At 45.2% G+C, this 12,888-nt stretch overlaps 1 protein-coding gene and 1 long non-coding RNA gene across 2 annotated transcripts in view; both read right to left on the bottom strand.

The window, feature by feature from the left end:
* Positions 1-12,888, bottom strand: part of LOC140217403 (uncharacterized) — a 268,452-nt gene that overhangs the window by 225,230 nt on the left and 30,334 nt on the right. The gene's annotated exons all lie outside the window — the stretch shown is intronic.
* On the bottom strand, positions 11,208-12,522 carry LOC126530688 (uncharacterized). The gene has a single exon (XM_050177957.3). It carries the CDS (start codon positions 12,373-12,375, stop codon positions 11,764-11,766), a length of 612 nt encoding a protein of 203 aa, XP_050033914.1. The 5' UTR covers positions 12,376-12,522; the 3' UTR covers positions 11,208-11,763.

The following is a 12,888-nucleotide window of genomic DNA, read 5'->3' on the forward strand; positions in this document are numbered from 1 at the left end:
AGTTAGGTCCTTTTACAATTTTTATGCACTGTTGATTTTAATGCAGTGTTTCAAGAGAGTACAGTCAGACAATCCTGCTACAGTATGATGTCAGGACACGAAATCTTTGTGAACCACAAACGTACGATTTGTGGCATTTCATTCTGCCTGAGCGCAAATTGCTCACCTGTTATTGCAGGTGAAACTGCTTCAACTGTTTCCCCACAGGTTGTTGCTGGTGTCATTGTAGGGTTTCAGATATGGCTGTGCGCACAATTTTGTATGTATAATAATGTCTGTTGTGATATTCCTCACGAGTAGTCTTTTTTTTTTTTTTTTTTTAGACAGGCACGTGAACCACAGTACAAGTTTTGTCGAGTGTCCTCTAGTCAGCAACATTGTTTCTTATGTAATATTTACTGGTGTTGAAATGTTTTAGGACTGCCTAAATTAAATGAATCTGAGCCATGAAAATTTACATGCCATATTTACTCATGTGTGAACACACTTTTCTTTCACAAAATCCAGCTCGAAGTTTGGGGTGCGTTCATTACGAGGGGTAAAATTTTGGGCTCACATGCTGTCGCGTTAAATTTGAACGCATGTCAAGAGTATGGCTACTCTGACAACATTTACCAATAAATGCAGTAGCGTAAAAATTCACCGACAATTTCGATACCACCTAATGTGAAATTTGAGAGCAGCTCTATGCGTGTTTTCATGTCACAATATGTTGGCTGGCACGGACAGTCTGTCTCGTGCGGCAGGTTGCAAATGAAGTGAATTGTTGCAAAACAAGTAATATTCAAACACGACGATACCGGCGAGCAGAATCGGCGATCGGTAGAAATCTGATGTGCGGGTCGAGCACGTCAGCTTTTATATATGACCTGTCGAAGGTTGCAGTGTAATTGCGTGGCTTCCAGGAAGTGCTACACAATTCACATCATGCATGCAATCAGATTACAAATACTATGGCGCCATCACCTAGTCTCGTGTGGCACTGTGCTTACCTCCTCACCTTTTTGACATACTCTCCCCCTCCACTTTCCACCTCATGCTTTCACTGTAGCCTTCTCCTCCGCTTTTCTCTTTGCTCTCTCGTCTTTTATCTCCCGCTGCGCTCTACATTCGCTTTAATATTTCACTGTGCTCGTTCGCTCGGTTACGCTGAAGAACGATGCCGAGCCACGCCAACGCTCAACGCAGGAACGGGCTCCTAAGAGCTGTGCTCTAAAATAAAGCCAAAAGCTACCTACTTGCCTTTTTAATGAATAGGTGAGAAACATCAACTGTACACACATACACAAAAATTTATTGACAGAGGTGCCATGCACGCTCCTCTCTCCCCACTATTTAGAGTCAGTGAGCGCGCACTCATTAACGCTGAGTGTGCACTAATTTCCTTTGTCTGAATTCCATAACATGTCGTCTTCGCTTGCATCTGTTGCGTCAGTCTTCTTGAAGCTTTTCCTGACGACGTCGACGGAGACTACTTGCCATGCTTCAGAAATCCAGCCGCAAAGCATTTCTACCGACGGCCTCTGGAGCGAGCACATGCTGACCTACAGCCATCCAGATTGTGTATAGCCGTCCAACACATAGTCTTTGAAGGGCTTGTTCAAGGACTGGTCCAAAAGCTGTAGCACTGAGGTGAGGCCGCCTGGAATTGCAGCAGTGTCAATGCGCAGGTCTCTTGTTGCGTACGCTTTCTACAAGGTTCCTGCGAAAGCTGTTTAAAGCAAGCACCGACGGATAAACGTCGTCGTTGCATGAAGTGTGTTGTCAACCGGAACTTGTCTTAAAATCCTTCGTGCCTCGTGCTGCACCATGTCCAAGGACACTGCACAACCATCCTGTCGTAGGTCCCATAGGTGCTGAACAAGTCGCTCCTCCAGTTGCAGACACTCGACATACTTCGGCTTGCGGAAGGCCTGTCGTGACTTGTTAGTGGCCTGAAGTTTTTTCCCGCTGATTTCATCAGTAACGAATGCAAGCTTCTTCAACACTGAAATTTCTGCCTGCGTCACGGTTCCCATGCTCCAGTGCATATTCTACAGCTTTGAGCGTGAATGCGGCCATGTGCTCGCATGCTTTCCCATTGCGGAACAAAAAAGAACAATACCCACGACGACTGCGAACCACTCGCAAAATGAGGAAATGTGGCGCATTGATGGTGATGGCATGGTGGCAAGCCCCCGCTCTCCTCCAACATAATATGTGTGGCCTCCGAGATTCTAGCAGCTTTCCGAGTTGCCACAGCAAAGCGTGTGCATCCTCATTCTGCATTCAATTAACACTGATTTATGCTACATGCCTCTGCATAGATTGCCAGTTCACATGACTTTAGTTGAACAGCTGTGGGTGATCTACACCATCATCGCCAGTGAAACAACCAGTGGCTACTGATCCACGGCTGCTGGATAGAACGCACATGGTGCGGCTTGCCGCGCGCTCCATAAACAGCGTGAGAAGGTTTAGTTTTCCGGGTCACTGCTGCAGCACCACCAGAGGGGGATGCATATCGCGAGCGCCCATGGGATGAGATGCGCAGCGCGCTGCTGTAGTTATGCTTGAGCGCATGCGTCTTCCTGTCACACACAAATTCTTCTAAAACCCGCATCGAGTACACATCAGTTAATTACCGCTCTTGCTTAAAGATAGCTGCAGCTATTAAGGAATTTTCGGGTTTGCCCTGCCCGAGGTATGACTTTGCGCACCGATCGCTTTTCATGGATCAAGTAATTGCGAACATGGTTTGCCAGTCTCCTAGAGGATCACAGCTGACGGTTCTGGAAGCGTTCCCTAATACATAAGTATTCTTGATTTGTGACTTAATCTGTCCCTTCGGACTTAATGATTACACTCGTGTAAAAAATGACTTCGCATATTGCAGCGGCCACTGCTTACTTAACATAAGCTCAAACTTATTCCTTTCTGCGACAGTCTCCAAACATGTTTGTAGTACACATATGATAAGATATCCCAAACCACAGCTGCAAACTAATGTTTATCATGTGTGCGACCATCTCGTAGAAGTGAATTCGAGTCACTTAAAAGAAATTTCCCTGCACGGTAACTTTCATTCTTGGCTGAATTCCAACAGTGAACATGAAATAGGGATAAAAGACACAAAGCAAATTTATGCAATACCAAGTCAGCTTTCTTCCCTGTCCTTGTTTCTTCCTTCTTTTTTCGCACTGCATATACCTTTGCGTCAAGCCCATTGACTCATCTCACAGTCTCGAGACTTTTCTTGATATTGGTTTTTGAACCAGCTTTAAAAGCCAATTGCAGAGCAAAGGTCACAGTGACTTCCTCAAAAGTATCTCGGAAAGTTTCTTGGAATACTCTGGGTCGTTCGCTTCGCACATTAACGCAGGACATAGGATGAAGTGCGGCAGTAGTGCTGAGAGGAGCAACGTGCATGGCTTTCTGCTCCTTCTGACATTCCCAATCTCCATTACTCTGTTGATGAAATTGCTCGTCAGCTTGCAGATGCTGACGAGTTGTCTTCACGTGTGGAAGGAACATTGGCCACTAAAAGATAAAAATTTATTTATAGAAAACAGATTCACATCTAGGGAAGCAGTAAGCACTGTCTGCTGAATTATGTTTTCAAGCCTTTAGTAAATGCTGCACTTGAAGAAGTATTGGTGGGGTTTGAAATAACCAAATTGACATGCTTTCGAGTTCAAACTCAACGAAATTTCTTTCCATAGCAATGTATACTTTTTCTCCAGGACTTTCCTGTTAGTTTGAATCACAGTGTACGATTATACTGAGGTGTTGTCACTGCACCCGCCGGCGCGTCCATAGTATGTTCGGCTGTGGCGGAGCGCAACCTGTAGTTCTGCGAGACAACAGACGGCACTGGGACCAGCGACAGTTGGGATCAGACAGACAGAATGCCAGCTTACAATATTGCTTAAAAATTTTAAAAGGCACAAAAATATGACTTTGCCTGGCTGAGTCACCCAAACAGTTCTTCCAGTGAGTTGAAAAACAAATAATGAAATTCACATTAGAAACTAATGATGTCTATGTAATAGGGCTGAAAATAGGTACGATAACATACAACAGGTACCCGTTAATAAATTCTTCAGATGGCTTTTCAGGAACGCTATATATTCATATATACAATCAATCATCTTACAACTCAATGCCAATGCTGTTTCAGAACTGGCATATTGACTTCTAGCAGGTTTCTTTTTTTTTTTTTTTAATGTTTGGTTACTTGTCCATCTTGCTCTGAAAGGTAACTCCTCCGTGGGGTCCTGTATCAAAAGTTCAGTGTGAACAATTTTTATTGATCATGAGTCGTTTGACTGTTTGTAATAGGTACTTCAGGCAATGCTTTCATCAGCCTACCTCAGATGTTTCCATTTGCTAGAATTGTGAGTGCAGATGCGTATACAGTAAACTCTCAGTTGTACAAATGTCAGTTTATCGAATATTTCAGAATAACGAACTTTTTAAAAATCCCCGGCAGTTTTCTTATAGATTCTATGCAAAAACGTTTCACTTAAACGAATTTCATAACAGTCAATATTTCAGTTTAACGAACTCGCTCAGAGGACCAAGGCTTATTTTAGTGGTGCAACCGAAGCCCGCCCTCATCAAACCGCCGCTCCAGTGGCAATGTAACGTCGCTGGCGCTACAGCGCCCCTGGGGCAAAGCGGCGGTGCGGAAAACGAACAGCAACGAGGCATAGCCTCCGAGATCGCCCGCACAAAACGAGCAAGCATGTAATCTTGGAGGCCATGAACAAAGTAACATCGCCGAGCCAGTTTCAAGCCCTAACTCTAGCTGAGGTTGTAGGATACATTGGAGGAACAAATTCCATTTCACACATTTCTAACACTATGGATGCCATGTCTTTTGCTCCATGAATTGCACTTCAAACTTTTGACTCTGTATGCTGTCTTATGTTGGTCTAGTGAATATTCAGTTTAATGAACTTTCAGTTAAGTGAACTATTTCCTTCGGTCCCTTGAAGTTCACTCAAATGAGAGTTCACTGTACTAGTCCCCTCATTATTTCTGTATTCAAGCATTATCATGAGGGCACTGCGGCTTCAGCAACATTCCTTGTTCTGCAATCGTTAATCACTTCATGGGAACACTGGTATGCCGAGCCATCAACGTTTTTCTGCCCATTGTGTACACATTGTATATGTTCACGCCATTACTGTAATTACCATAAATAAAGGTTTACACAAACATTTGCCTACTCAGTTTTCTTCACCAATTTAATGCTGTGGAAAGCTTTGAACACAACAATGCTGCTAATTGATTGTTAAAAGGAAGAAAGAAATGTTTAATGATAAGAAAGGTTGAGAGGTCAGCCTGAGGCACATTCCTTTAGTCAGCTACTCTGCACTGGAAGAAAGGGAAGGGCGGAAGAAAGAGGATCAAGACGGGCAAAAAGAAAGGTTAAATTGTGGGGTTTAACATGTAGAAGCTGTTCATTAGGCTGTGAGGGATGCCGCAGTGGAGGGCTCTTGATTAATTTTGACCACCCGGAGTCCTTTAGCATGCGCCTGAAGAAGGTGGTACACAAGCGTTTTTTGCATTTCTCCCCCATCGGAATGTGGCCGTGGCGACTGGTAATTGAAACCTCATGCTCGGTAGCATAGCGCCCTGGCAGCTGGGCTGGCCAGGATGGGAAATGATTTAGAGGGAAGAGGGGCAAAACGCATAATGTGCAGGTCTACTTGTAGCCTACAGTTCAGACCCATACTTAAAAAAATATATATATATCAAGTAAGGACTGGATGGCCTGAAAACTAGCTTTACAGTCGCACTGCCAAGGACCCAACATAACGCCCTCTGACGATGGCTGGCTGTTAGATGGGACAAGCTTATCGGGTAACCTCTGCTGAACTTCTATGTAAAACTAAAGGGCACTGTATGCTATATATATTTGGCATGCTGTCCTGTACACAGATTGCAACAATGAAGGAGCATGACAGCACATTTTACCACTTGAACTATTTCAACCACATTTTCGTCTAGAGGAAATGTAAGGTACTAATGGAGCAGTACGTACAATGGAATAGCAGGTGCAGTGCGCGCCATTGTTCTGCGAGCTTTCGAACATAGGGGTAGACTCCAGGCACTTCACTAAGCTCACATGAAGCTTCCATACGTGGAAAGTACTTATACATATGGGGTCATTTAATCAGGCACTGATGCAACAGGAAACAGAAATTAAGTTCTTGAAGAATGAGTACTACTTGGGCATACAGCGCACGAAAGTTGCCATGCGGTGCATGGAGGAAGGTGAAGGCACGCACATTCAGCTAGCGAGGCTTCGTGCTTGCTGCCTTTAGTGGCAGCAAGCACGAAACCATCCAAACATGGGCAGCCTACAGAAGCACTTCTGCCACAGTACACTCAAAATAATGATAGTTCACTGCGTTCCATGCAGACAAGACTATGAGAATGACTAGCCATGAGCGTGAGAGTTAACTTTATAGCAGAGAGCACACGAGCGTAGGTAGCTCTTCCGCTGTACAGTGGGCGATCGCCTCAGTCCAGGAGTCCAGTGGCCTTAGCTGTGAGCCTCTAGTTGGTCGGGATTTTAGAGGGCAGTTCCTGTGTTCAGTGTCGGCACCCTTGGCGTGACCAAGCGAGCGCAGAGTGCAGCGGCGCACAAAAGACGGCGATAGTGAAGAGATTGTGAGGAGGAATGCAAAGGAGGAGTGGGCAGCGGAACCATGAGGCAAAAAGCAGAGGACGAGGGTATGACGAAAGCAAGAGAAGAAAAGTGTAGTGCCGTGCGAGACGGACTCTGCGGCGACGATGGCTATGAGATGGCGCCAGAGTAGCATGCGTCATCTGTTCACCGATGGCCCCGATGACCCCACCGATACCAAATATGGAAGCAAAGCGCTGCATGTGTGGAGGTCTGCATGCGGCGGCTGCTGTGAATTGCACCCAAGCATGAGCCATGCACTGCCTCTCGCGATCTCACGATTAGCGAGGCAGCCGTGCCAGCCTTTGCTCCGTTTGCAACGTGTCGCATGAGACATATTGTCAGTGCCAGCCAATATATTGCGAAATGAAAACACTTGCAGCACTGCGCTCAAATTTCGCATTAGGGAGTATTGTAATTGTCAGTGAATCTTTTACTTATATCCTCCTATGTTCTTTGTTGATTTTCTTGTAACTTTCCTCTCTCCTCTAAATGATTTCTTATCCATTGCTTAAATGATATTGCACGACAAAAAAACGACACGGACGTGAGAGAAGACGACACTCCAAGCGCAAACTTCCAACTAATTTTATTGTGCGACTGTGTCGATTTTATACATGGCAGGCAGCGTATACCGCGCATGCGCTTACAAGAAAGTGAAGTGCGAATTCATGTAACATAGTTACAAGTTATGTGATGCGGCGTCCAAGAAACTTAATTCTTTTTCTGTGAGAGCCAGAGACGGGAAGCTAACACACGTATCACCCGGTCTACGCTGCCTGCCATGTATAAAATCGACGCAGTGGCACAATAAACTTAGTTGAAAGTTTGCGCTTGGTGCGTCGTCTTCTCTCACGTCCGTGTCGTTTTTTTGTCGCGCAATATCATTTAAGCAATGGATTACCAACTTGCCCAGAATGCTGCTCTCATTAATTTCTTATCCTTTATCTTTCCCATGGCTATGGAACGGTTCAAGTGTATGGGTTGTTGCCTGCCCCTCTAGGCATCGCCAGCCACTTCTTTTGAAATATCAATTTCAAAGGATACATTGAAATATTGCCTGTCCCATAGCTCACCATCATGACTGAGTGGCTTGCAAGGACCATAGATGGAATATTATAGTTCGCATGTTTGTTCTTCCCAAAGCTTGTGTTTTCCACAGGCAAGTCACGAGCTCATGCCACTCGCATGCAGCTTGCAACAATATTGCTAGAATTAATGTAATAAGCAGTAGCACCTTAATATAATCAGGCCACATTTGAGCCGAAAGTACCTTCGTTATAAGCATTATATTCGTTACATGCTTATATTGGAGATAAACATTATAAATTTATTTTGTCATATCTATGTCTACTATATTTGAGCTTAGACTATATATGGATCAGGAAAAGTTGCTTGCTGTAATGACCCCAGTAGTTTACTAGTGTGCACCATTGACATTGATTCGCAAATTTTAACGTTCCAAAGCAATAGTGGAGCTATATGTGACACCATAGAGCAGTGCTTTGAATTAATTTTGGCCATCTGAACATTCTTTATTACGCACCAAAAGCTTGACGCACAAGATCTTTTGCAGCTTGCCTTCACCAGAATGCAGCCATGGTGGCTTGGATTCAAAACTGTGACTGTTCAGCAGAAAAACGTGTAACAGCTGTGCCATTGCAGCTGGTGTATTAACAATGCCATACGCTGCACCTTTGGAGTGTTAGTCAAATGGGTAACCATTCTCGTTAGTGCAAAGGAATGTCCACGTAGATATGTATACAGATAAAAAAACTTCCAAGCTTTAAAGGCAGGAAAGAGGGACGGCTCAAAAGGGGCACGAGAGCGGTTGGCCGAGCCCTCCATATTTTCCTCCTCTGCCCCCCATGGCCCCGTTCCTCCATCCAGCGTGTAGTGCGAGTTGTGATAGGGTGCCATTGTGCGCACCCTCCATGGAGATAGAGAATCATGCTTTGCCCTCCGTACAGAGATGATGTACCTGACGCCACCCCTGGCAAGAAGGATTTCTCCGGTGCTCGTTTGGATGCGAGCAAGTACGGATCGAGAGGTTTAAGCTAACTATTTTAGGACTGTTCATCAAGTTGTGTACTGCCCTGAGCTCGCAGTTTATGCAGCATTCTATAACCACGGGTTTTTCTTGGGCCTGGCCTACCCCGACCCAATGACTCTTTGGCAATGGGCTTCAGGAATGCATCTACTCTTTTTCTCATACGCTAATGCGGCTGGTGTGATGGTTACATTTAAGGGTGCAGAGAGATGACTGCATCTGCCACTATTATGGAATCACCTATGTAATGAAGGATTGATTATGTCCTGGCCGAATTTTCCATCTTTCATATACAGGGTGTCCCACATAACTTGAGCCAAAGTTTTAAAAATGAAAGGCACTCCGGATGCAAGTTGAACCCAATGCAAAATGTTGGCACTGGTCTAGAGTTACTCAGGTTGTTTTTTATTTTCCCCTTAGCTAACAGATTAGTTATGTTTGATTAATCAACTTTTGAAGTATTGGCTGCAGACCCCAAGTGTGATACGCAAAGTTGTAGAGCACCTTAAGAAACCCCTCAATAAATTGTTTCCCACATGATCTATCTCACGTGGTCCTTTTTTCTGCATTCCAAAGAAAGCCCACGAAATATGAAAAAATACCACGTGATGGGGTGCTTGCACATTGTCGCTGTGCTGCTCTCAAGCGTGCAATGGAGACAACCTGTATACTGCGAACATCTTCACAACGAAGACCACTACAACGAATTTGCCTGTACAGAAAAGGAATTTAGGCATCCCCTACGGCAGATTTGTTGCTTTAAAAAAAAAAGAGAGAGATGTCGACACTGCTTTCTGCAGATGCCACTGTGTTGCGTTCTGCATTACCTCTAGCAGTGTACATGACAAGCACACCAATGTCGGCAAGCGTTTAGGTCCTGCTACACTGCTCCGGGAATCGCTCAACTGACATGCTGCTTGTTTGCACCGGCTGACGAACACATCGCAGTGGATGACCACTTGATGATGTATCGGAACTTAACTGAAGACCAACGAAGTCTTCAAAGCGATCTAGGATGGAAAGGATGCGAATGTCAACGAAGGCAGCAGTGATGAAGACCCTGCAAATGAACCAATGAATTTTCACGGCAAGGGAAGGCAACAGTGCCATTTTAAGATCTGCAGCTTTATGTCGCTCCCACGTATGTGTCGCCGCAGAGCATGTATTGTACTGCTCTGTACCTCCGTGCGTTAAGGTCAATTGTAGTGGCATATTCGAGAGGTGCAAAGATATGTGCGTCTTATTTAACGAAGTCTTTCTCGAATTCATGTTGAATAATGATTTTCTTTTGCTGAACATGCTTTAGCCTGTTATGTTTTGAGGGGTAAGGTTGCACGCTCTTCACAACGAAGTCACTTGTATAACGAACGATTCCAAAGGTCCCAAAAATGTTATGAGGACATTTGAATGTATGTGTTCAGTCCACTTTTCAGTGCATGATAATTACGTTCTGTGCTCTGTATACTAGTTATACACCATATAAGAACATGCATGCTTTCTTATTATGTACACAGGATGTCGTTGAATGTAATTTCACCTAACTGAGATGTATATGTAGGGTGTCCCACGTAACTTGAGCGAAGGTTTTAAAAATGAAAGGTACGTTGGAAGTGAATTGAACTGAACACATACTATTCACACTGGCCTATAACAACTCAGGCAATCTTAGTTTTCCCCATCACTTACTAATTAATTAAGTGTAATTGCCCAACATTTGAGTTAGTGGCAGAGGACCCCAAGTGTGGTATGCAGATTTGTAGAGCACCTTCAGTAACCACTGATCAAGTTGTTTCCTCTACGATACATCTCACATAGTCCTTTTTTCTGGGTTGCAAAGAAAGCCTGCGAAATACGAAAAAAAAGCCACGTGACAAAGCGCTTGTGCAGCGGTATCGTGCTGCTCTCAAGCCTGCATTCGGTGAACAAGGTCAGCAGCATGCATCTGCGTCATCATCTCACAGGAGCCTGTTGCCCAGCTGCCTACAATCATCACAATGCCCTGCGGCTTCCCGGTTGCCAGTCGCGATGCAGCTGACTGTGTTCATCGAATGCGCGCTTGAGAGCAGCATGATACCAGTGCGCAAGTGCTTTGTCGCGTGGCTTTTTTCAAATTTCTCGGGTTTTCTTTGCAACCCAGAAAAAATGACTACGGGAGACTTATCTTACAGCAGACAACTCGATCGATGATTTCTGAAGGTGCTCTACAAACCTACATGTCATACTTGGTATCCTCAACCACTAATTAAAAAGTTGGGTAATTAAACATAATTGATTAGTGAGTTAAGGGGAAAACAAACAATTGCATGAGTTACTGCAGGCTATTTGTGAATAGTATACATTCGGTTCACTTTGCTTCCAACACACGTTTCATTTTTAAAATCTTCACTCAATTTATGTGGGACACCCTGTATACACTTGCTCACATGCAATGGTTCAGGTTAGGCAGGAAGGAAGCAATAAAACATTAACGAATTGGGATATATTGCACATACCTGTATATTTTAATTGAAATAATGTGACACTGAATGATACCGTACAGCCAACCGCAAGTTTTTACAGCACCAAATCTACTAAAAAGTTTAGCTTCTTAGCCACTTCAACATTTATTGCTCTGGAATTTAGCGATCGAAGCGATGGGAGATGGTAGTACTGCAAGCATTCACTGCATGTATGTGTTCACAGCTCGACATAGGAAATGCACATTGCAAAAAGAGAGAGAGAGAAAGAAGGAAGAAGAAAAAACTTTTCTCGCAAATTGTTGTAGCTGAAGGCCTAGCTCTTAAGCCTTTTGAGCCTGTCCGCCAGCAGCAACTTTACGGTCAGGTGCAGAAATAAAGAACAATGCTGCTAGCTGCATTTGGGATAAAATACACATTTTACTTTGCAAGATACGTGATGTTGAAGTTGCGGAATGTGGACGCACATTGCGAACGGAAAGACGTGCTCCTAAAGATGACAATACAAAATGCAGGAATGTTCTATTCACGACGCCAGTGCAGCTTTGGTGGTGCCTTCTGGTTTTTCCGCCTCCTTACTAGACCGACGACTGAACAGCGGTGGGAATCGTCTTCGGCTTCTTGCTGGGAGGCTTCGGCTTAGGTGCTTCGATGGCCAGCACGCCGGACGATGACAGGGCGCAGGTGACCGTCTCGGCTTTCACTCCTTCGGGGAGTGTGAACCGCCGAGTGAACTCGTGCTTCACGTAGTTAGAACCGTCCTCGCTCCCTTCCTCGTGCTTCGCGCTCACCTCGACGCGGTCGCCGACTGCCTTGATGGAGATTTCCTCACGCTTGTAGCCGCGAACGTCGAGGTTCACAATGAACTTGGAGTCGTCCGGTGAACACGTGCCTTCTTCACCGAGGCTCCGTGGACGCTTGCGAGGGCTGCCGGAGTGCGCGGCGCCACGCAGACTCGGGCAGCTCGAAATGCGATCCGTGGTCGTCTGCTTAGTTTTCTTGTCCGCCTGACGCACAGCGGACTGACGTCGTCGTTCTGAGATTTGTTGGGCGGCTTCGCGTTCCCGCTTCCGCTCTTCGTTGATTACATCTGCAGCCACAATCATGGACACCCGCAACCAGTCTACTTTAGTGGTCACGGACATGTATTTGATTAAAAAATTTACTGTTGAATCACTCATCTGAGCCATGGCTGACAGGTCAAACACGTGCGTTCGGTGTATCACAATGCAACCGATTCACACAAACCGCGCGGGCTGTAACGTGGGCACGTGGGTACGATACTGATGCTGATGCCACAGGTAGAGGTGTAGGCAGTAACGCATAGAGCGCCACTGGCGCTGCCGTAAAGCAGCCGCCAGATGTTGACGGTGGTCGTGCCCTTTGACGGGGCGTGACCACAAAATAAAAACAGCTAACTAATAAAAAAAGCACCTAATAAGAAAACAAACGTAATAACAAAATTCTGGCACAGGGCAAAATTTTGAGCACAAAAAGGCGTTTTTCTCACGCCCCCCCCCCCCCCCCCCCCCCCCCCTCGACCGTGGCGCCGCCTACAACCCTTGAGTGTAGCCAGTGCGGTGTAGCAGACGTCCTTAGCGGCAACTCCGGCGTTTTTTCGATGTCCACTGATCCTGAAAAATTTTTGAATATACATTCTCTTTTGCACTCTGATTATCTGTGCCTAATAATATGGCTGCAAG

The sequence above is a fragment of the Dermacentor andersoni genome, chromosome 4 (assembly GCF_023375885.2).
Source record: "Dermacentor andersoni chromosome 4, qqDerAnde1_hic_scaffold, whole genome shotgun sequence".
Classification (NCBI taxonomy): Eukaryota; Metazoa; Arthropoda; class Arachnida; order Ixodida; family Ixodidae; genus Dermacentor; species Dermacentor andersoni.

Coding starts and splice junctions, on each gene's coding strand:
- LOC126530688 (XM_050177957.3), bottom strand. CDS start 12,375: ATGGCTCAGATGAGTGATTCAACAGTAAATTTTTTAATCAAATACATG.